The sequence below is a fragment of the Staurois parvus genome, unplaced genomic scaffold (assembly GCF_062004578.1).
Source record: "Staurois parvus isolate SC_StPar_1 unplaced genomic scaffold, SC_StPar_1.0 ptg001253l, whole genome shotgun sequence".
NCBI lineage: Eukaryota > Metazoa > Chordata > Amphibia > Anura > Ranidae > Staurois > Staurois parvus.
In genome coordinates this window covers 270,497-292,381 of record NW_028319049.1, presented here as the reverse complement: position 1 = coordinate 292,381, position 21,885 = coordinate 270,497, and the positions used below count along the sequence as shown (strand labels likewise).

At 46.4% G+C, this 21,885-nt stretch overlaps 1 protein-coding gene across 1 annotated transcript; it reads right to left on the bottom strand.

Moving 5' to 3' along the window:
* Positions 1-6: 6 nt before the first annotated feature.
* Positions 7-21,508, bottom strand: VASH1 (vasohibin 1). Its single transcript, XM_089660579.1, has 7 exons — positions 21,243-21,508; positions 18,860-18,948; positions 18,612-18,668; positions 16,079-16,153; positions 13,032-13,413; positions 12,834-12,940; positions 7-1,238 (listed from the first exon to the last, which is right to left on the bottom strand). Exons 1-7 carry the CDS (start codon positions 21,408-21,410, stop codon positions 1,169-1,171), a joined length of 948 nt encoding a protein of 315 aa, XP_089516705.1. The 5' UTR covers positions 21,411-21,508; the 3' UTR covers positions 7-1,168.
* Positions 21,509-21,885: the final 377 nt, after the last annotated feature.

Here is a 21,885-nt window from a genome sequence, read left to right as displayed (position 1 = left end):
CACACGGCAGATCTTCCGCTTTATTAGGATTCAGTGTAAAAGTGTTGGAATAAATAAATACCTGGAAAAGGGGTGAGCTCTCCGCCAGGCGTGGGTCACCTGGTGGCAGCGAGGCTGCTGTCCGCCAGGCGTGGGTCATCTGGTGGCAGCGAGGCTGCTGTCCGCCAGGCGTGGGTCACCTGGTGGCAGCGAGGCTGCTGTCCGCCAGGCGTGGGTCACCTGGTGGCAGCGAGGCTGCTGTCCGCCAGGCGTGGGTCACCTGGTGGCAGCGAGGCTGCTGTCCGCCAGGCGTGGGGCACCTGGTGGCAGCGAGGCTGCTGTCCGCCAGGCGTGGGGCACCTGGTGGCAGCGAGGCTGCTGTCCGCCAGGCGTGGGGCACCTGGTGGCAGCGAGGCTGCTGTCCGCCAGGCGTGGGACACCTGGTGGCAGCGAGGCTGCTGTCCGCCAGGCGTGGGACACCTGGTGGCAGCGAGGCTGCTGTCCGCCAGGCGTGGGACACCTGGTGGCAGCGAGGATGCTCTCCGCCAGGCGTGGGTCACCTGATGGAAGAGAGGATGCTCTCCGCCAGGCGTGGGACACCTGATGGAAGAGAGGATGCTCTCCGCCAGGCGTGGGTCACCTGATGGAAGAGAGGATGCTCTCCGCCAGGCGTGGGTCACCTGATGGAAGAGAGGATGCTCTCCGCCAGGCGTGGGTCACCTGGTGGCAGCGAGGATGCTCTCCGCCAGGAGTGGGGCACCTGGTGGCAGCGAGGATGCTCTCCGCCAGGCGTGGGTCACCTGATGGAAGCGAGGATGCTCTCCGCCAGGCGTGGGGCACCTGGTGGCAGCGAGGATGCTCTCCGCCAGGCGTGGGGCACCTGGCGGCAATGAGGGCGATAGGCTGGCACATGTGGCATGGTACTAAGGCAAAACTGCAAAGGATTATTTCTGACCTGAAGCCCCTCCCACAGTGGTCACTGATTGGTCACAGCCAGTCTTTCGGGGGGGGGGGGGGGAAGGGTGTGACAATGTCCTCAGCTATACACATCACTTGGTTTGTAGTTCCGCCTCCGGCGGTCGTCACTTAGATCGTGAGCGTCCAGTGCGCCTTCCGTCCTGGGCCTGACACAAACAGGGCGGGGTCATCTACATCTAAAAGGGCGGAGTTCACATCCAGTACAGGGCGCTCACACCCGGATCTGGTACCCACTGAGGTCAGGTAAAGATTTGGGGTCAGAAGGTTTTTCCCCAGACGATCTGGTGAGAGAAAACAGAAGACCTGTTATACGATCGTGAAAAGTTTAAAATCTTCCAGACAACATCAATCATACTTTCTGTAACATTTTAATCCATATTTGCTGCTGGGTGTTATCACGGAACCTCTGTACTTCGCTATGGAATGTAGGCAGATGATGGCAGCAAGGTGCTGTACATAGCTTCCTGAAAATATCACAGCACCTTGCCTCAGTACTCGAGATGTCCTTACTCATTTCAGGTACTTATATAGCGCCGTCAATTTACACAGCACTTTACATATATATTGTACATTCACATCAGTCCCTAACCCTCAAGGGGTGTACAATCTAAGGTCCCTAACCCTCAAGGGGCGTACAATCTAAGGTCCCTAACTCACATTCATACATACTAGGGACAATTTAGACAGGAGCCAATTAACCTACCAGCATGTCTTGTCTTTGGAGTGTGGGCGGAAACCGGTGTACCCGGAGGAAACCCGCACAGGGAGAACATGCAAACTCCAGGCAGGTGGTGCCATGGTTGGGATTCGAACCAATGATCCTAGTACTGCCAGGCGGAAGCCTGTGCTCCCCATATGCAGACAGTGGGCTGGCTCTTGAAAGGAGTTATGGAAATATAAAATGCCTTGATGGGCGGGTGTCAGTGGGGAGGAGCGGGAGTTCCTAGACAGGTGGTATCTGCATACAGCCCACTCTAGGTGACACCCACATGTGATGCTGAGGCTGAGGCTCTTCAATGGTGCTGCACAGCCAAGGATAGGATCAGTCATTCCCAGGACTGCAGTCCTGGGGTATCATGAACCCGGCCCGAATAGATTTCCTTTCACTTCTATCCTGGGGACACAACAAGAAGTGGGAAGAAACCTCTAGACATTAGGGGAATCCCTGCTTAGCTGGTACCTGAACAGGTGTCCCCATTGGAAGATGTCCACTCTATTCCTGTTTGGTGACAACTGTAACATTTTGGATCTTTCATCACTTCCTAACATCAGGGCAAATAGGGTGATTACCCCCCCCAGTGGGGACACAGACAGCAATACAAACCTGACAGAGGGTCTCACTCTTCCACACTCCATTCCAAGTACACATACACTAAGGGGTGTATTTATAAAGTACAGTTATGTTCAAAATAATAGCCGTCAGACATCACTAACCGGATCAATCACTGTTTTTGGTAGAAATGATATTTCTACATGGCAAATAATTTCCTAGCAGGTGTAGTAGAGTAATAGAAATCCAACAGACCCAACAGTCATGACATGCATGCTGCTGATTCTGTGTCATTGAATCACTAATTGAAAGGGAATGTTCAAAATAATAGCAGTGTGGAGTTCTATTAGTGAGGTCATTCATTCTTTGAAAAACAGGTGGCAATTATTGCCCTTATTTAAGGAAGGAAGGCAGCAAATGTTGGACATGCCAGTTACAGTGCATTTCTCTCTGAAATTCTGAGGAAAATGGGTCGTTCCAGACATTGTTCAGAAGAACAGCGTACCTTGATTAAAAAGTTGATTGGAGAGGGGAAAACATATAAAGAAGTGCAGAAAATGATCGGCTGCTCAGCTAAAATGATCGCAAATGCTTTAAAATGGCAACCAAAACCTGAAAGACGTGGAAGAAAGCGAAAAACTACCATTCGAATGGATAGAATAGCCAAAATGGCGCGGACTCAGCCAACAATCAGCTCCAGGAAGATGAAAGAAGGTGTGACGTTCCCTGTGAGGACTGTTACAATTAGAAGACGCCTATGTGAAGCCAAGCTATCTGCAAGAAGCCCCCGCAAAGTCCCACTGTTGGAAAAAAGACGTGCTGAAGAGGTTACAATTTGCCAAAGAGCACATTGACTGGCCTAAAGAGAAATGGCGCAACATTTTGTGGACTGATGAAAGTAAGATTGTTTTTTTTGGGTCTAGTGGCCTGAGACAGTTTGTCAGACGACCCCCAAACACTGAATTCAAGCCACAGTACACTGTGAAGACTGTGAAGCATGGTGGTGCAAGCATCATGATATGGGGATGTTTCTCATACTACGGTGTTGGGCCTATTTATCGCATACCAGGGATCATGGATCAGTTTGAATACATCAGAATACTTGAAGAGGTCATGCTGCCTTATGCTGAAGAGGAAATGCCCTTGAAATGGGTGTTCCAACAAGACAACAACCCCAAACACACCAGTAAACGTGCAACATCTTGGTTCCAGACCAACAAGATTGACGTTATGGAGTGGCCAGCCCAATCCCTGGATCTTAATCCAATAGAAAACTTGTGGGGTGACATCAAAAATGCAGTTTCTGAGCCAAAACCAAGAAATAGAGAAGAACTGTGGAATGTCGTCCAATCATCCTGGGCTGGAATACCTGATCACAGGGGCCAGAAGTTGGGTGACTCCATGCAACACAGATGTACAGCAGTTCTCAGAAACAGTGCGACTACAACCAAATATTCATGAAGTCATTCAAAGGAAAGCAAAATCTTCAAACATTTTTCAGTTTATATAGTGAATGTTTGAGTTTGTAAAGAATACAAACACTGTGATTTTTTTGAACCGTCTAATATTCACTTTTCTTCAATTTTTTTTTAGAGGAACAACACAAATTTGATCTATTTTTCTTCATGTTTTGATTTGGAATAGAATGTGTCGTGTTCCCAATGCATTTGTGTGGATGGAAATAAAAGCGATTAGAAGGATTTTCAGCTTTATTCACTTTTTTCAACACACTGCTATTATTTTGAACACAACTGTATATATATGGCTATCCATCCAGTGAACTCGTGTGAGCGAATTAACCAGACTGTTGTGAGAACTGGGTAAGATCAAACGTTCTTCAGAACAGGAATAGAGGGCAAATCTTCCAATAGGGACACTACCCACATGGAAGAAAAATATATTTTAAAAATATTCTTCCCAAATATATTGACATATATTTGAAATGCTACAATTTTGCCCATATTCAATATATTTGAATAAATATATATATTGTATGTCGAAATGCTTTATTACAAAATATGAAAAATATTTTTAAAAATACATTTTCAAATATATTGTATGTCTTTAAAAATACAAATCTACATTTTTGGAATGCATTTACAAATATATGTAAAAATGTGTTAAAATTACTTTTTTTTATATATATGTGTGTATATATATATATATATATATATATATATATATATATATATATATATATATATATATTAAAAAAACATTTGAAGAATATATTTAAAAAAAATATATATTTTTTAAAAGATTTCTGTTTATATATTCTTCAGATTTTTTTTACCATATAAAAAAGTAATTTTAACATATATTTTTACATATATGTTAAAAAATATATATTTTTTTAATATATTTTTCAGTTTTTTTTTTTTTAACATAAAGTAATTTTAACATATATTTTTACATATATGTTAAAAAAAAAAAAAATCTGAAGAATATCTCAAAAAAATCTTTTTTAAATATATTTTTCAGATGTTTTTTAACATGTTAAAATTACTTTTTTAGATTACATTTTTGGAATGCATTTACAAATATATGTAAAAATATATAAAAAAAGTAATTTTAACATATGTTAAAAAACATCTGAAGAATATATTTAAAAAATATTTTTTTGATATATTCTTCAGATTTTTTTTTTTTTAACATATATGTAAAAATATGTTAAAATGACTTATGTTAAAAAAAAATAAAATTCTGAAGAATATATTAAAAAAATTTTTTTTTTTAACATATATGTAAAAATATGTTAAAATTACTTTTTTATATGTTAAAAAAAATCTGAAGAATATATAAAAAGAAATCTTTTTAAAAATATATATATTTTTAAATATATTCTTCAAATGTTTTTTTAACATAAAAAAAAAAGTAATTTTAACACATTTTTACATATATTTGTAAATGCATTCCAAAAATGTAGATTTGTATTTTTAAAGACATACAGTATATTTGAAATGTATTTTAAGAATATTTTTTATATATTTTGTTCTCTCTCTCTCCCATATGGGTAGCTCTGGTGACCATCAGGGATTTCATCACTTTGGAGGGATTTCTTCTATTTTAGCTATGGGACAAGAAGTGAAGGGAAATCTCACATTCTTCAAAATGTTACAACTTTAATTGTACTGTTTTTACCATTTAATGTACTGTAATGTGTTGCAGTTTTGCTGGCCTCGTTAGATCACAACATGGTCTCATGAAGCCAGATAGTGTAGACTATGGGTGTATTTCCCTGCCTGAGAGATACTCCAGCCGTGTACGGGGCCCATAGTAATGAATATCTGTATGCGGGTACTGGGCTGTACCTGTGTAGACTCACACACAGGACAGGCGGGAATCCCTGAATGTGACTCGTGTGCATGTTCAAGCAAGTTTGGCATGTACCCGTGTACACCCTTCATACTCATTAACAGGAGGGGGTGTACACTGCAAACACGTCTCTCGGGCCGCAGTTTAGGTTGTAGAGCACGAGGAAAGAAAGTTGCTAATCTGCTTTCAAGGTTGTAGCAGACTTTTTCCATTCAGCACAGCTGCACAATCTCACAATAATGGTGCCAGTCTTAAAGTACATGCAAACCCTCACCTTGTAAAACACACATTCCATTTAAAATAGAAAAAAGGTCAAACATTTGTGTGTATAGATATATAAAAAAAAAAAAAATTATAAATACCTCCACCCCCCCCCCTTTTTTTTTTATATAAGTGATAACACACCCTCTTCTCTCAGCAGAGAACCGAGGGAGGAAAAACAGCAGCACACCTGTCTTCCCTGTGAATGGCTGTGGTGGGGAAGGGGGGGGGGGGGTGAGGTCAGGACATATCCGACCATTGGAAGACAGCAGGCTGAGTTTCCAGCCCAGCTAGAAAACTGACCACGCTGTGCTCTCATGCTTACTGTAGTCAGTTTTTAGGTGGAAAGCAGAGAGCCTGGCAGGAGCACCAGGGATTTCACACAAAGGAAGCAATAAAAAGAAAACGGGAGACTTTTTCCATACATGGTACAGGAGGCACAGATCATCAAGAGAATGAAATGCTGGATTTACATATTCTTTATCAACACACAGAGCTACTCCTATGTAAAGCTGCCCATCCCTCCCATTAAGATCTGTGTTCATCATTTACAAAAACCGGAGCTGAATGGTACTTTAACCACTTCCCGTCCAGCCCATGTATATAAACAGACGAGAGCAGTGCAGGGGCGGGTGGTCATTCATAAATGTCCTCCCCGCTCCCTGCTTGTGCATGCTCCCTGGGAGTCTACAGCACCGCGATCCAGTGCCTGCTGTGTCCTCCAGACACAGTGGAACACTGATTGTTTTACGGGACCTCTGTGGGAGGTCACAATCATGTGATCACTCATTGGCCAATCAGTGATCACATGCACAGTAGTAAGATGTCACTTCTGACATAATTGCTTACTACATGTGAAATCTGTGAATGATCACAGAGATCACATGGTACAGGGCTATTCACAAGAGCCTTATACCATGTGACAAGCTGTGACCAATCACAGCTCACATAGTATTTCTCAATGGCTGCAAGAATGCAGCCAGAGAGAAGGAGAAATGATTGCTTTTACAGCCTTTATGGGTGTAAAAGCAATCAGTGTAAAAAAAAAAAATCTTCATCACAAGTAGTACAGTGTCACTATGGTGACACTGTACTGCTAGATGACAGTATGTAAAAAAAAAAATATAAAACAAATAAAACGTAAAGAAAAAAATTTCAAAAATTATAAATTTTGGTTAAACTAATTTTGTTTTGTTTTTTTACTAAAAAGATAACTGAATAAATTTTGGCCAAGATTTATGAAGAAAGATTATTTATTTGCAAAATTTTATAAGAAAATCACTTTTTTTCCTAAAATTTTGGACTTTCATTTATATAGCAAAAAAAATAAAAACCCAGCGGTGAATAAATACCACCAAAATAAAGCTTTATATGTCTCAAAAAAATGTAAAAAAATTAATATGGGTACAGTGTTGCATGACCGCGCAATTGTCATTCAAAGTGTGACAGCTCTGAAAGCTGAAAATTGGCCTGGACAGGAAGGGGGTGAAAGTGTCCGGACTGGAAGTGGTGAAGGCGGTAGTAAACCCACTTTGTTCATTCTTACCTACAGGTTAGTTTATAATAAAGCTTACCTGTAGCTAAAATGAATATCTCCTAGACCTGCACCGTTTGGGAAATATTCACGTTGTTTTTTTTTTTAGTTGGCGCATGCACTGAAGGAACGACATACCCGTGCCGTTCCTTCAGAGCACTGTTCCGTGACCCCTGTGCGCATGCGCGGGAGTGACGTCATCGCAGCTCAGCCAGTCAGATGGCTGGAACTTGTGAACTCTGAAGGAAGACCGGGTGAAGATGGAAGCCTTTCCAGCGGTGACAGCGTGCCACTGGAGGACTTTGTTGTGTCACATAATGAGGCAGTATGCGGTGCAGATTAGCATGTTATGCCGTTGCCTTGCAGGAAGGGATTGTTTTTTCATGTGGTATACTACCGATTGAAAAGCTTCAACAAAGCTCGCTGTTCACACTGCTCTGTATGAATCAGGCCTTAAAGCGGAGCTCCACCCAAAAGGTGAAGCTCTGCTTTAACCACCTCCCATCCAGCTGTTGTATATAAACGGCCGGACGGTGGCAGTGTAGGGTCGGGTGTCGTTTATAAACAGCCTCCCCGCACCCTGCTTGTGCGCGCTCCCAGGGAGCGCGCAGCACCACGGTCCGGTGCCCACTGTGTCCGGAGGACACAGTGGAACACAGATCGTCGGACGGGACCTCTGTGCGAGGTCCCGATCATGTGATCACTCGTTGGCCAATCAGTGATCACATGCAGAGTAGTAAGCAAGATGTCACTTGTGACATCAGTGCTTACTACGTGTGAAATCTGTGAATGATCACAGAGGTCACATGGTACAAGGATATTCACAACAGCCTTGTACCATGTAACAAGCTGTGACCAATCACAGCTCACTCAGTAGTTCTCAATGGCTGCAAGAATGCAGCTAGCGAAAAGGAGAAAATATTGCTTTTACATCCTTTATGGGTGTAAAAGCAATCTGTACAAAAAAAAAAAAAAATATTCATCACCCCCCCACAAGTAGTACAGTGTCACCATGGTGACACTGTACTGCTAGGGCAGGGGTCTGCAACTTTTAAGACATAAAGAGCCACTTGGACCCGTTTCCGAAGGGAAAAAAAAGACTGGGAGCCGCAAAACCATTGCAACATTTAAAACAAATCCGACACTGCATATATTGTTTCTTACCTTAATCCTATATACAGGATCGTGCAGTTAGCTTCATCCCCCATATAGTAATTCATCCCCCCTATAGTATTTCATCCCCCATAGTAATTCATCCCCCATATAGTAATTCATTCCCCATATAGTAATTCATCCCCCATAGTAATTCATCCCCCATATAGTAATTCATCCCCCATAGTAATTAATCCTCCATATAATAATTCATCCCCCCTATAGTAATTAATTCCCCATATTGTCTCAATTCACTTACCTTTGCTCCGCGCGTTCCTCTCGCTGTGTTCCCGCGCTGTGTTCCGGTCTTCAGGGCGGACTGTGAGAGGAGTTCGTCACGCTGCCCCGCCTACATCCTGGCTGCCCCGCCTACATCCTGACAGCTAATGTTCCACGCTCCGCGGGCCGGATTAAAAGAGTCCTGACTTTTGAGGCGGCCGCCCGAGAGGAGGGAGGGGAGCGGGCGCCCGGCACACAGAAGAGCCGCATGTGGCTTGCGATCCGCGGCTTGCCGACCACTGAAACCCTATTGCCTGTCACCTGGTGGGCAGTGTGCTCCGGAGCCGCAGCAAAGATGAAAAAGAGCCGCATGCGGCTCTGGAGCCGCGGGTTGCCGACACCCGTGCTAGGGTGACAGTATGTAAAAAATTAAAAAAAAAATGTTTAAAAATTATAATTTTTGGTTATAAACTAATTTGGGTTATTTTTTTTTTACTAAAAAGATAACAGAATAAATTTTGGCCAAGATTTATGATGAAATACTTTGAGCAGGTACCCAAATTTGACAGGTTCCCGCTCCCACTTCCGGTCCGATTGCCTAGGTCAGGGGTAGGCAACCTGCAGCTCTCTAGCTGTTGTGAAACTACATTTCCCAGGAGGGAAACATTACAAGAATGACAGTTACAGCTATGACTTGCAGAGGCATGATGGAACCTGTAGTCCTGAAACAGCTGGAGAGCCGCAGGTTGCCTACCCCTGGCCTAGTTGATCGGAAGGTGTCCTCCCTCCCTGTAGTCTTGTAGGACATGTGACAGGTCCCAGAAGACTACAGGACCATTCATGAAGCGCAGCACTACTCGCGCATGCGCAGTGGGTACCCGGCTGTGAAGCCGCAAGCTATCACAGCCGGGTGCCCACACTGAAGATGCCGGCCTGTTGGAAGACAGGACGGCCGGTGAAATGGGGGACACACCACGGGACCGAGGGACAGGTAAGTGGCTGTTTTTTGAAAGTCAGCAGCTACAGTTTTTGTAGCTGCGGACTTTTATTTTTGGACAGGTGAGTGGAACTCCGCTTTAAGCCCTACTAATTGGACTAATAGACTTTTATCTGTATTATTTAGTAAACCATCAAACTTGTAAATACTTCATTAGCCATGTCTCCATCTCAGATCATTTAATGTGCAAAATATTTGTAAAAAAAAAAATATATATATATAATAATCGGAGCCTATTGAAGCTGAATTCCAGGTATGAATATTTTGACGTAGTTACATTGTTCCACCTTGCACCAATGTAACTATGCAATTGTCCTACCTGTGGGATCTTCGCTGGAACTCAGAGTACACACCACTAGTACAGTGATCTCCACTAGCTTTGGGCTCCCGTTCCAAGAGGCTGCCCTGTTGCTCAGTGAACACAGGTTTACCTCTGGGCCTTGGTGCCAGAGAATGTTTTGTATTCTCTGATTGGAAGAGGTGGAATGTGTGATGTCACTCCCACAAGTCTGCACCTCATTCATATACACAGAATGCTTTGCATTCACTGATAAAAGGCAAAGCTATTCACCCTGAGGTCATCACAGAGGACAAGGGGGTGCTCTCTTTATGTCTGGAGGAAAAGAGATTTAATCTCCAAACATGGAAAGGTTTCTTCACAGTAAGAGCTGTGAAAATGTGGAATAGACTCCCTCAAGAGTTGGTTCTGGCCAGCTCAGTGGATTGCTGTAGGAAAGTCCTGAATTCTTTCTTGGATACACAGAATATAACATTTATAAGTAAAGTTGATCCAGGGAATATCCGATTGCCTCTCGGGATCAGGAAGGAATTTTTTCCCCTGCAGGAGCAAATTGGATCATTCTTTGCTGGGTTTTTTTTTGCCTTCCTCTGGATCAACTGTGGGTATAGGATTGTAACTTTTTTTTTTTAATGGTTGAACTGGATTGGACTTTTCAGCAAGACTATGTAACAGGGGCGGACTGACCATTTGGAAGCTCAGGCACTGCCCGAGGGCCCGGGGTCAGTGGGGGGCCCCATGAGATGCCCCTGGTACCATTTTCATAGGCATTTTTGAGTTTGGGCAAGGAAACAGGGGCCCCATGATCCCCTATTGCCTGGGGGCCCCATGAGTTGTCAGTCCGCCCCTGACTTTGTAACTCTGATGAGGTGGTGGAGATGGTGATGATGGGGAAGATGATCAATCCTAAAAGTATTTCTCTCCAGTAGACTGATGGAAGTGTTGGAGGAGGATGATGATGATGGACGTTTGGGATGGTGATGAGACCAGTTCTGATTATCTATTTTTTAATGGTTGAACTGGATGAACGTTTGTCTTTTTTCAGCCAGACTAAGTAAGTAACCTCAAAATGGCACCCCTGCCAAGCAGGTGACCTCCTGTGATCACAATGCAGCAGGGCATCCACGCAGCACGGGACCTGGAGGCAAGTGGAGATCACTATAGTAGAGTTCCCTACTACAGCGATACTTCCAAGGGGAATCCCACAGGTAGGGTATATGCATAGTTATGCTGGTCCAAGCTGGACCAATGTAACCTGTATAGAAATATCCAAACCTGGAATTCTTTAAAATCCCATCCACTACTTCTCCCAAAGAGAACGTCCACTGAGGAAGCCGGGGATTACTGGTTAGATATCATCCAATACACCCATCACTGGCTCCCCACAAAGACTTTCAACACAATGGAAGACTGTGTGTCACATTGCATTGTTTGACCTGTGCGGTGTTACTTTTGCACATGCTGGGCAGTGAGTACCATCTCTGGGATGGTGGAGCTGTGTGATGTGGGGTGTTGGTGGCCTGTATGACAGGTTGGCGGTGCTATGTGATTTGGGTTAAGGTCCTTGAGTGGCCTAGCCAGTCTCCAGACCTTAATCTGTTGAGGGAGCTGAAAGTTCGAGTTGCCAAACGTCAGCCACCAAACCTTAATGACTTGGAGAGGATCTGCCAAGAGGAGTGGGCCAAAATCTCTCCTGAGATGTGTGAAAACCTGGGGGCCAACTACAGGAACAGTCTGACCTCTGTTATGGCCAACAAGGGATTTGCCACCAAGTACTAAGTCATGTTTTGTGAAGGGGATCAAATACTTATTTCCCTCATGAATATGCCAATCAGTCATCATTTGTTAGACATGCATTTCTGCTGAATTTTTTGTCTATTCTGTCTCTCAGTGTTACAATACACCGAACATTCGATTTGTAGACTGATCATTTCTTTGTGAGTGGGCAAACATTCAGAATCAGCCGGGGAGCAAATACTTATTTCCTTCATTGTATATATATTTATTACACACACATACACACAAACATACATGCTGTATGTTGAAATGCGGTTTTATAACAAAATATATGAAAAATATTTTTAAAATAAATTTAAAATATACTGTATGTCTTTAAAAATACAAATCTACATTTTTGGAATGCATTAATGCATTTACAAATCTATGTAAAAATATATGTTAAAAACAAATCTGAAGAATATATTTAATATATATATTTTTTTTAAAAAATATTATTTTTCATGTATTTTGTAATATATAAAAAAACGCATTTCAGCATGCAGTATATATATATATATATATATATATATATATATATATAATTTTTTTTTTTTTTTAATTATATTGAATACGGCCAAAATTGTAGTATTTCAAATATTTCAATATATTTGGGAAGCATATTTTTAAAATGGATTTCAAAGATATTTTTCTTCCATATGGGTGGGCATAGCCTTGAAGGGGTCTTTAGGGTCTGGGTTCCATAAAGATGAACCACAGCCATGGACCTGTATAGCACCCTATGACTGACTACAGCACATTGTACCAAGTGGCAAGGGGACCACCTGTACAGGCTCCAGTGTCCAAAGCAACGTTACAGGCCATTCCCACAGTGTTGGGTCGGGGTGCGGCTCCCAAGGTTTTACTGAAGTTGCACCAATCCAGGTACGCGGCTTCTATTTGTGGTTTCAGAATACAGTGAAGAGATGATTGAAGAATTCAAAGCTAATATAATAAACCTGTTACCACCTTCAGCCTAAAAGGAAGCCATTATAAACACAACTTTCCCGTGCACATTGGTAGAATTAATATGAAGTAAGAATGTCTGTGTTACCGTCTGTCCTGCCGCTCCCTGCGGTGTGGGCTGGACTGTCCTCGCTGGGGAGATGGGGTGACGTCCCTCTTTCTCTCCTTAGGAGGTGAAGGGGGTCCCTTGGTAATCTGAGAAGGAAAGGATTATTGGGGGGGGGTCATGTCGCACAATGGGGGTATCCAGAATCCCACCCCTCAGAGACCTGCATTCCTCCCTTACCCTGAGTCTCATCTCCCTGCTGTGTCTCTCCAGCTCCCTGCGGAGCCCCTCGGCGCTCAGCTCCTGTACGTCCAGCACCGAATGCTTCCAGTCGATTTGCTCCACGCTGTGGGGGTCATGTGACACAAAGGGGCCAATCTTCACCTTGCGCAGCGTGTGCCAACATCGAGTGTACGCCTCCTGGAAATCTGCCAACAGATCACTGAGTGTCCGATAGTGGAGTGGCTTGAACATCAGGTCCTCCCGGCGGCTGATTCCCACGGCACCGAAATACCCGTTACAGTATAAGCCAAGAACAATGTGGCGGAAACAGCCGCCAGAGAACTGAGTCTTGAAACTGATGGGGAAGCGCTCTAGGGTGGAGATGCTGTTGGTTAGATAGCTGCGGAGGGAGGTCAGGAAGTCAACGAAAGGTAGAAATATAATACATCTGTACACAGCACCCCTATTCCATACCATGGAGAATACAGTCATCTCAGGTCACATGGAGATCTGTCACCCCACAGCATGGAGAACACCCACATCAAACAGAGCACTGCCAACCTGTGTCCTACAGTCCACCAACACCCCACATCACACAGTTCCACCATCCTGGAGAACACCCAAATTACACAGAGCACCGCCAACCTGTCATACAGGCCACCAACACCCCACATCACACAATTCCACCATCTCAGAGAACACCCAAATTACACAGAGCACCGCCAACCTGTCATACAGTCCACCAACACCCCACATCCCGCAGTTCCACCATCCTGGAGAACACCCAAATTACACAGAGCACCGCCAACCTGTCATACAGGGCACCAACACCCCACATCACACAGCTCCACCATCCCAGAGAACACCCAAATCACATAGCACCGCCAACCTGTCATACAGGCCACCAACACCCCACATCACACAGCTCCACCATCCCAGAGAACACCCAAATCACATAGCACCGTCAACCTGTCATACAAGGCACCAACACCCCACATCACACCATTCCACCATCCCAGAGAACACCCAAAATCACATAGCACCGCCAACCTGTCATACAGACCACCAACACCCCACATCACACCATTCCACCATCTCAGAGAACACCCAAATCACATAGCACCACCAACCTGTCATACAGGCCACCAACACCCCACATCACACAGCTCCACCATCCCAGAGAACACCCAATCACACACAGCACCGCCAACCTGTCATACAGGCCACCAACACCCCACATCACACCGTTCCACCATCCCAGAGAACACCCAAAATCACATAGCACCGCCAACCTGTCATACAGACCACCAACACCCCACATCACACCATTCCACCATCTCAGAGAACACCCAAATCACATAGCACCACCAACCTGTCATACAGACCACCAACACCCCACATCACACAGCTCCACCATCCCAGAGAACACCCAAATCACCACCAACCTGTCATACAGGCCACCAACACCCCACATCACACCGTTCCACCATCCTGGAGAACACCCAAATTACACAGAGCACCGCCAACCTGCCATACAGGCCACCAACACCCCACATCACACAGCTCCACCATCCCAGAGAACACCCAAAATCACATAGCACCGCCAACCTGTCATACAGACCACCAACACCCCACATCACACCATTCCACCATCTCAGAGAACACCCAAATCACATAGCACCACCAACCTGTCATACAGGCCACCAACACCCCACATCACACCGTTCCACCATCCTGGAGAACACCCAAATCACATAGCACCACCAACCTGTCATACAGGCCACCAACACCCCACATCACACCGTTCCACCATCCTGGAGAACACCCAAATTACACAGAGCACCGCCAACCTGCCATACAGGCCACCAACACCCCACATCACACAGCTCCACCATCTCAGAGAACATCCAAATCACATAGCACCGCCAACCTGTCATACAGGCCACCAACACCCCACATCACACAGCTCCACCATCCCAGAGAACACCCAAATCACATAGCACCGTCAACCTGTCATACAAGGCACCAACACCCCACATCACACCATTCCACCATCCCAGAGAACACCCAAAATCACATAGCACCGCCAACCTGTCATACAGACCACCAACACCCCACATCACACCATTCCACCATCTCAGAGAACACCCAAATCACATAGCACCACCAACCTGTCATACAGGCCACCAACACCCCACATCACACAGCTCCACCATCCCAGAGAACACCCAATCACACACAGCACCGCCAACCTGTCATACAGGCCACCAACACCCCACATCACACCGTTCCACCATCCCAGAGAACACCCAAAATCACATAGCACCGCCAACCTGTCATACAGACCACCAACACCCCACATCACACCATTCCACCATCTCAGAGAACACCCAAATCACATAGCACCACCAACCTGTCATACAGACCACCAACACCCCACATCACACAGCTCCACCATCCCAGAGAACACCCAAATCACCACCAACCTGTCATACAGGCCACCAACACCCCACGTCACACAGTTCCCGGGGAACATCCACATTACAGAGCACCAACATCTCCCGGCACCAGACTACTACCACCATCCTGCACCACACAACGCACTGCCTTCCCATCACACAGAGCTCCGCCTTCCCATGTCATGGAGAATGCCACCATCCCTCTTCATACAGACCACCGCGCCCTCATGTCACACAGAGCACCGCCATCATACAAAGCACAGTGAATGTAAGTAAATAAGGTAAAGTTGCATCCACCTTGAAACCAAATCACGTGCTAATGAGCTTCTTAATTATTTTTGTCCATTTTTTCACACAACTGAATATTTGAAATGAACAGCTTCACCCTATTTACCAAAATTTTACTTGCAAAATTAAAATTTTTCTGAATTAACCCTGCTATACCCAGCTCTCAGCACTGCGACGGCCTGAGCACAGCCTGTACAGAGCCACACATTATAGCTCATAGTGCCCTTGGTGGGGAATGTAAATCCTGGAGGCAGGACACATGGGTGGAGAGAACACGAAGTTCCCTGACACAAACCTGTGGCGTGAATAAAAGGATACATGGCCAGAATGACGGCCTCCAGACATTTGATTGGCAGAGCTTCTTTGGTCATCTCCTTCGCTAGGTCCATCAATCTGCCAAAGAGAAAGACAATCAGAACTGGTCACCTCCCCATCATCACCATCCCAAATGTCCATCATCATCCTCCTCCAACACTTCCATCAGTCTACTGGAGAGAAAAATATTATCAGGACTGATCACCTTACCCATCACCACCATCTCCACCACCTCATCATCAGAGTTACATAGTTAGTCTGGCTGAAAAAGAACAAAAGTCCATCCAGTTCAACCATAAAAAAAAAAAAAAAAAAGTTATAATCCTATACCAACAGTTGATCCAGAGGAAGGCAAAAAAAAAACCCAGCAAAGCACGATCCAATTTGCTCCTTCAGGGGAAATATTCCTTCCTGGCAATCGGATATTCCCTGGATCAACTTTACCTATAAATGTTATATCCAGTTATATTCTGTGTATCCAAGAAAGAATCCAGGACTTTCCTACAGCAATCCACTGAGCTGGCCAGAACCAACTCTTGAGGGAGTCTATTCCACATTTTCACAGCTCTTACTGTGAAGAAACCTTTCCGTGTTTGGAGATTACATTTCTTTTCCTCCAGATGTAAAGAGTGCCCCCTTGTCCTCTGTGATGACCTCAGGATGAATAACTCTACACCGAGTTCACTATATGAACCACTGATGTATTTATACATGGAGATCATATCCCCCTTATGTATTATACATGGAGATCATATCCCCCCTTATGTATTATACGTGGAGATCATATCCCCCCTTATGTATTATACGTGGAGATCATATCCCCCCTTATGTATTATACATGGAGATCATATCCCCCCCTTATGTATTTATACATGGAGATCATATCCCCCCTTATGTATTTATACATGGAGATCATATCCCCCCCCTTATGTATTATACATGGAGATCATATCCCCCCCTTATGTATTATACATGGTGATCATATCCCCCCTTATGTAATATACATGGTGATCATATCCCCCCTTATGTAATATACATGGTGATCATATCCCCCCTTATGTAATATACATGGTGATCATATCCCCCTTATGTATTATACATGGAGATCATATCCCCCTTATGTATTATACATGGAGGTCATATCCCCCCCTTATGTATTATACATGGAGATCATATCCCCCCTTATGTATTATACATGGAGATCATATCCCCCCTTATGTATTATACATGGAGATCATATCCCCGCCTTATGTATTATACATGGAGATCATACCCCCCCCCCCCTTATGTATTATACATGGAGATCACATCCCCCCTTATGTATTATACATGGAGATCATATCCCCCTTATGTATTATACATGGAGATCATATCCCCCCTTATGTATTATACATGGAGATCATATCCCCCCTTATGTATTATACATGGAGATCATACCCCCCCCTTATGTATTATACATGGAGATCACATCCCCCCTTATGTATTATACATGGAGATCATATCCCCCCTTATGTATTATACGTGGAGATCGTATCCCCCTTATGTATTATACATGGAGATCATATCCCCCCCTTATGTATTATACATGGAGATCATATCCCCCTTATGTATTATACATGGAGATCATATCCCCCCTTATGTATTATACGTGGAGATCGTATCCCCCTTATGTATTATACATGGAGATCATATCCCCCTTATGTATTATACACGGAGATCATATCCCCCCTTATGTATTATACATGGAGATCATATCCCCTCTTATGTATTATACATGGAGATCATATCATCCCCCCTTATGTATTATACATGGAGATCATATCCCCCCCCCTTATGTATTATACATGGAGATCATATCCCCCCTAATCTCTTCTTAAAAGAGAATAAATTCAGTTCCTCTAATCTTTCCTCATAGCTGAGCCCCTCCATGCCTCTTATCAGTTTGGTTGCCCTTCTCTGTACTTCTCCAGTTCCCCAATGTTCTTTTTGTGAATTGGTGCCCAAAACTGAACTGCATATTCCAGATGAGGTCTTACTAATGAAAATGGGGTGCGTTTTTGCATTGAAGGCAATGAGAGACGATTTTGCATTGAAGGCAATAGGGACGCGATTTTGCACTGAAGGCAATGAGAGGCGATTTTGCACTGAAGCCAATGGGAGGCGATTTTGCATTGAAGGCAACGGGAGGCGATTTTGCATTGAAGGCAATGGGAGGCGATTTTGCATTGAAGGCAATGGGAGGCGATTTTGCATTGAAGGCAATGGGAGGCGATTTTGCATTGAAGGCAATGGGGCATGATTTTGAATTGAAGTCAGTGGGAGGAAGTGTGTGAACGCAGGCGCCAGGATGAAATTTCTAGTCGCCATTGCAACCTGGCATCTGGGAATTGTCAAGCCCTGAACTGCTCACCTCTCCATCACTACCTCATCACAGTCATCCCCCTGGAACCTCCACATCATCTCCATCGCCCCCCCCAATACTTTATCACCATCATCCCCCTACAGTGTTCCTATCACCCTCTTATCTTCCCCATACCCAGTCAGTGGTCGGGTCTTCTTGATCTCGAAGAATTGGGTCCCGGTGTGGTTGTATCTGAATGATGAGGTATTGGAAAGACAGACGAGAGACGATTCACCTCCCCTAATAACTGCAGAAACCCCACATCACACCTGGGATACCCCCGTACCCCTATGTCTCAGTACCCCCGCCCCCAGAATGGACCCCACCATACAATCCGTCGGTAACTGGGCACCCCCAAGCACAGCAGAGGGTAGAAAGGATACTGCAGCTCTCTGATGTATCGCTGGACGGCCTCCACCTTCTCTGGGACAGTGGATCCCACACTGAACACCGGGACCACGGGGACTGGCACCTGCCAAGAGGAGATGGGGCAGTGAGGGCAGAGGGCGATGACGTGGGGCAGTAAAGATGGGAGATGGTGCCTGGAGGATGGGAGATGGTGCCTAGGGGGAGTGGAAATGGGGGATGATAATGAGGGGGCAGTGAGAGTAGAATAGATAGTGAGGGGGGGCATTTAGGATGGGGGAAGGTCAATATGGGGACAGTGATGATGGTGATGGGGGGGAAGTTAGTGATGACAGTACAGGGGTCAGCGATTGGTGGCGGAGGGGGGAGGGGGATGGGAATAATAGGGGGTAAGTGATTGGTGGTGGAGGGGGGATGGTGATAATAGGGGGTCAGTGATTGGTGGTGGAGGGGGAATGGTGATAATAGGTGGTCAGTGATTGGTGGTGGAGGGGGGATACTAATAATAGGGGGTCAGTGATTGGTGGTGGAGGGGGGGGATGGTGATAATGGGGGTCAGTGATTGGTGGTGGAGGGGGGGATACTAATAATAGGGGGTCAGTGATTGGTGGTGGAGGGGGGGGGGATGGTGATAATGGGGGTCAGTGATTGGTGGTGGAGGGGGGGATGGTGATAATAGGGGGTCAGTGATTGGTGATGGGGGGGTGATAATAGGGGATCAGTGATTGGTGATGGTGGGGGGGGGGGATGGTGATAACAGGGGGTGAGTGATTGGTGATAATAGGGGGTCAGTGACTGGTGATCAAGGGGGGGGGGTGATAATGGGGGGTCAGTGATTGGTGATGGGGGGGTGATAATAGGGGGTCAGTGATGGAGGGGGGTGATAATAGGGGGTCGGTGATTGGTGATGGGGGGGTGATAATAGGGGGTCAGTGATGGAGGGGGGTAAAAATAGGGGGTCAGTGATGGAGGGGGTGATAATAGGGGGTCAGTGATTGGTGATGGTGGGGGGGGGATGGTGATAACAGGGGGTGAGTGATTGGTGATAATAGGGGGTCAGTGACTGGTGATCGAGGGGGGGGGGGTGATAATAGGGGGTCAGTGATTGGTGATCGGGGGGGGGGTGATAATAGGGGGTCAGTGACTGGTGATGGGGGGGTGATAATAGGGGGTCAGTAATGGAGGGGGGTGATAATAGGGGGTCGGTGATTGGTGATGGGGGGGGGTGATAATAGGGGGTCAGTGATGGAGGGGGGTAAAAATAGGGGGTCAGTGATGGGGGGGTGATAATAGGGGGTCAGTGATTGGTGATGGGGGGGTGATAATAGGGGGTCAGTGATGGAGGGGGGTGGTGCTAGTAATAAGGAGGCCAGTGATGGGTGGAGGAGGGGGGGTGATAATAGGGGGTTGCTGAAGGAGATGGTGATGATACCTGGGGGGGGGGGGGTGGGGAGGGGATGGGGTCAACTCACTGATGGAGGGCAGATTGTGATAAGAGGGGGTCAGTGATGGGTGGAGGAGGGGGATGGAGATAGTATGGTGATGAGGATGATGATTGGGAGGGGGGAGGGATAATGAGGATGGGGAGGATGATGATGATGGGATTGGGATGATGATGATGTGGGGGATGATGATCGGAAGGGGGTGATGAGGAGAAGGGAGGATGGGAAGGATGATAATTGGGAGGGGGGATGGGGTGGATGATGAGGAGGGGGGGGGGGCTGGGGAGGAAAATGATGATGGGGGAGGAAGATGATGATGATGGGGTGGTGGGGAGGGATGATGAGGAGAGGGGGGGGGCTGGGGAGGATGATGATGATGATGGGGTGGTGGAAAGGGATGATGAGGAGGGAGGGATGATGGGGGGATGGGGATGATGATTGGGGGGAAGATGATGATGGGGTGGTGGGGATGGATGATGGGGGGGCTGGAGGATGATGATCGGGAGGAGGGGAGGGAAGAGGAGGGGGGGATGGGGAGGATGATGATAGGGGGATGGGGAGGATAATGATAATGGGGGGGGGATGGGGAGGGTGGTGATGATGATGGGGAGGATAATGATGATAATGGGGGATGGGAAGGAAGATGATTGGGAGGGGGTGATGATGATGATGGGGTGGTGGGGAGGGAGGATGATGATGATTGGGAGATGATGAGGAGGGGAATAGGGAGGATGATGATTATGATGATGGCGGGGATGGGGAGGATGATGACGACTGGGAGGGGGGGGGGTGGGGAGGAAGATGATGATGATGGGGGGGAGGGGGGATTGGGGAGAATGATGAGGTGGAGGATGACGGGGGGATGTGGAGGATGATGATGGGGGGGATGTGGAGGATGATGATGGGGGGGATGATGGGGAGGATGGTGGGTGATCCTTTACCTAGCGGTAGGACTCACCCTCGGCAGGTCGGTGGCCGATCTGATCTGCCTCTCCAGCTCCTCCGCGGCCGGGTGTGTCCGGACGATGTGCCCCCACATCCTCTCCCATGTGTCGGCCTGGATGGGGAGGCCCCCCCGGTTTATATAGAACGGGGCCCCTCCGTCCTCCTGGGGCCCCTCCGACATCCCGGGACCCTCAGGAACCGCCCAACCACCTCATCCTCATCCCTCCGGAGCCCGCTCAGGGGCGGGGCCTCCAAGGCTGTTCATTATAGAGGAGGCGGGGTCTGGGCGGAGCGAATCTGCACTGGGCTTTCATCAATCGGAGACTCCGCCCAATCCGTGCAGCCCCTCCCCGGGCTCCGCCCAGTACCCGGAGTCCCCGATCCCCACCTACGGAGGATGGAGATAACGGTCGGGGGTGGGGGATGGGAAGTGTTGGTCACATAGCACCGATCACCCACGGCGGGGGGGGGTCCTGTGTACATCCGGTGGGGAGGATTGGGAGGGAAATCACAGCTAAACGTTTCAAATGTATGAAAAACCAAAACTTCATCTTCAGCTCTGGGGGGGGGGAGGGGCTCTCCGGTGTTTATTATATTCTCTGACATACAGAGGCGGGGATCTCCCGGGAATGGGGCTTCTTTCTGCAGAATATTGA

Coding starts and splice junctions, on each gene's coding strand:
- VASH1 (XM_089660579.1), bottom strand. CDS start 21,410: ATGTCGGAGGGGCCCCAGGAGGACGGAGGGGCCCCGTTCTATATAAAC. Junction 18,669..18,859: donor CGATACATCAGAGAGCTGCA/GTATCCTTTCTA, acceptor CTCATCATTCAG/ATACAACCACACCGGGACCC. Junction 16,154..18,611: donor AAGACCCGACCACTGACTGG/GTATGGGGAAGA, acceptor TCTCTTTGGCAG/ATTGATGGACCTAGCGAAGG.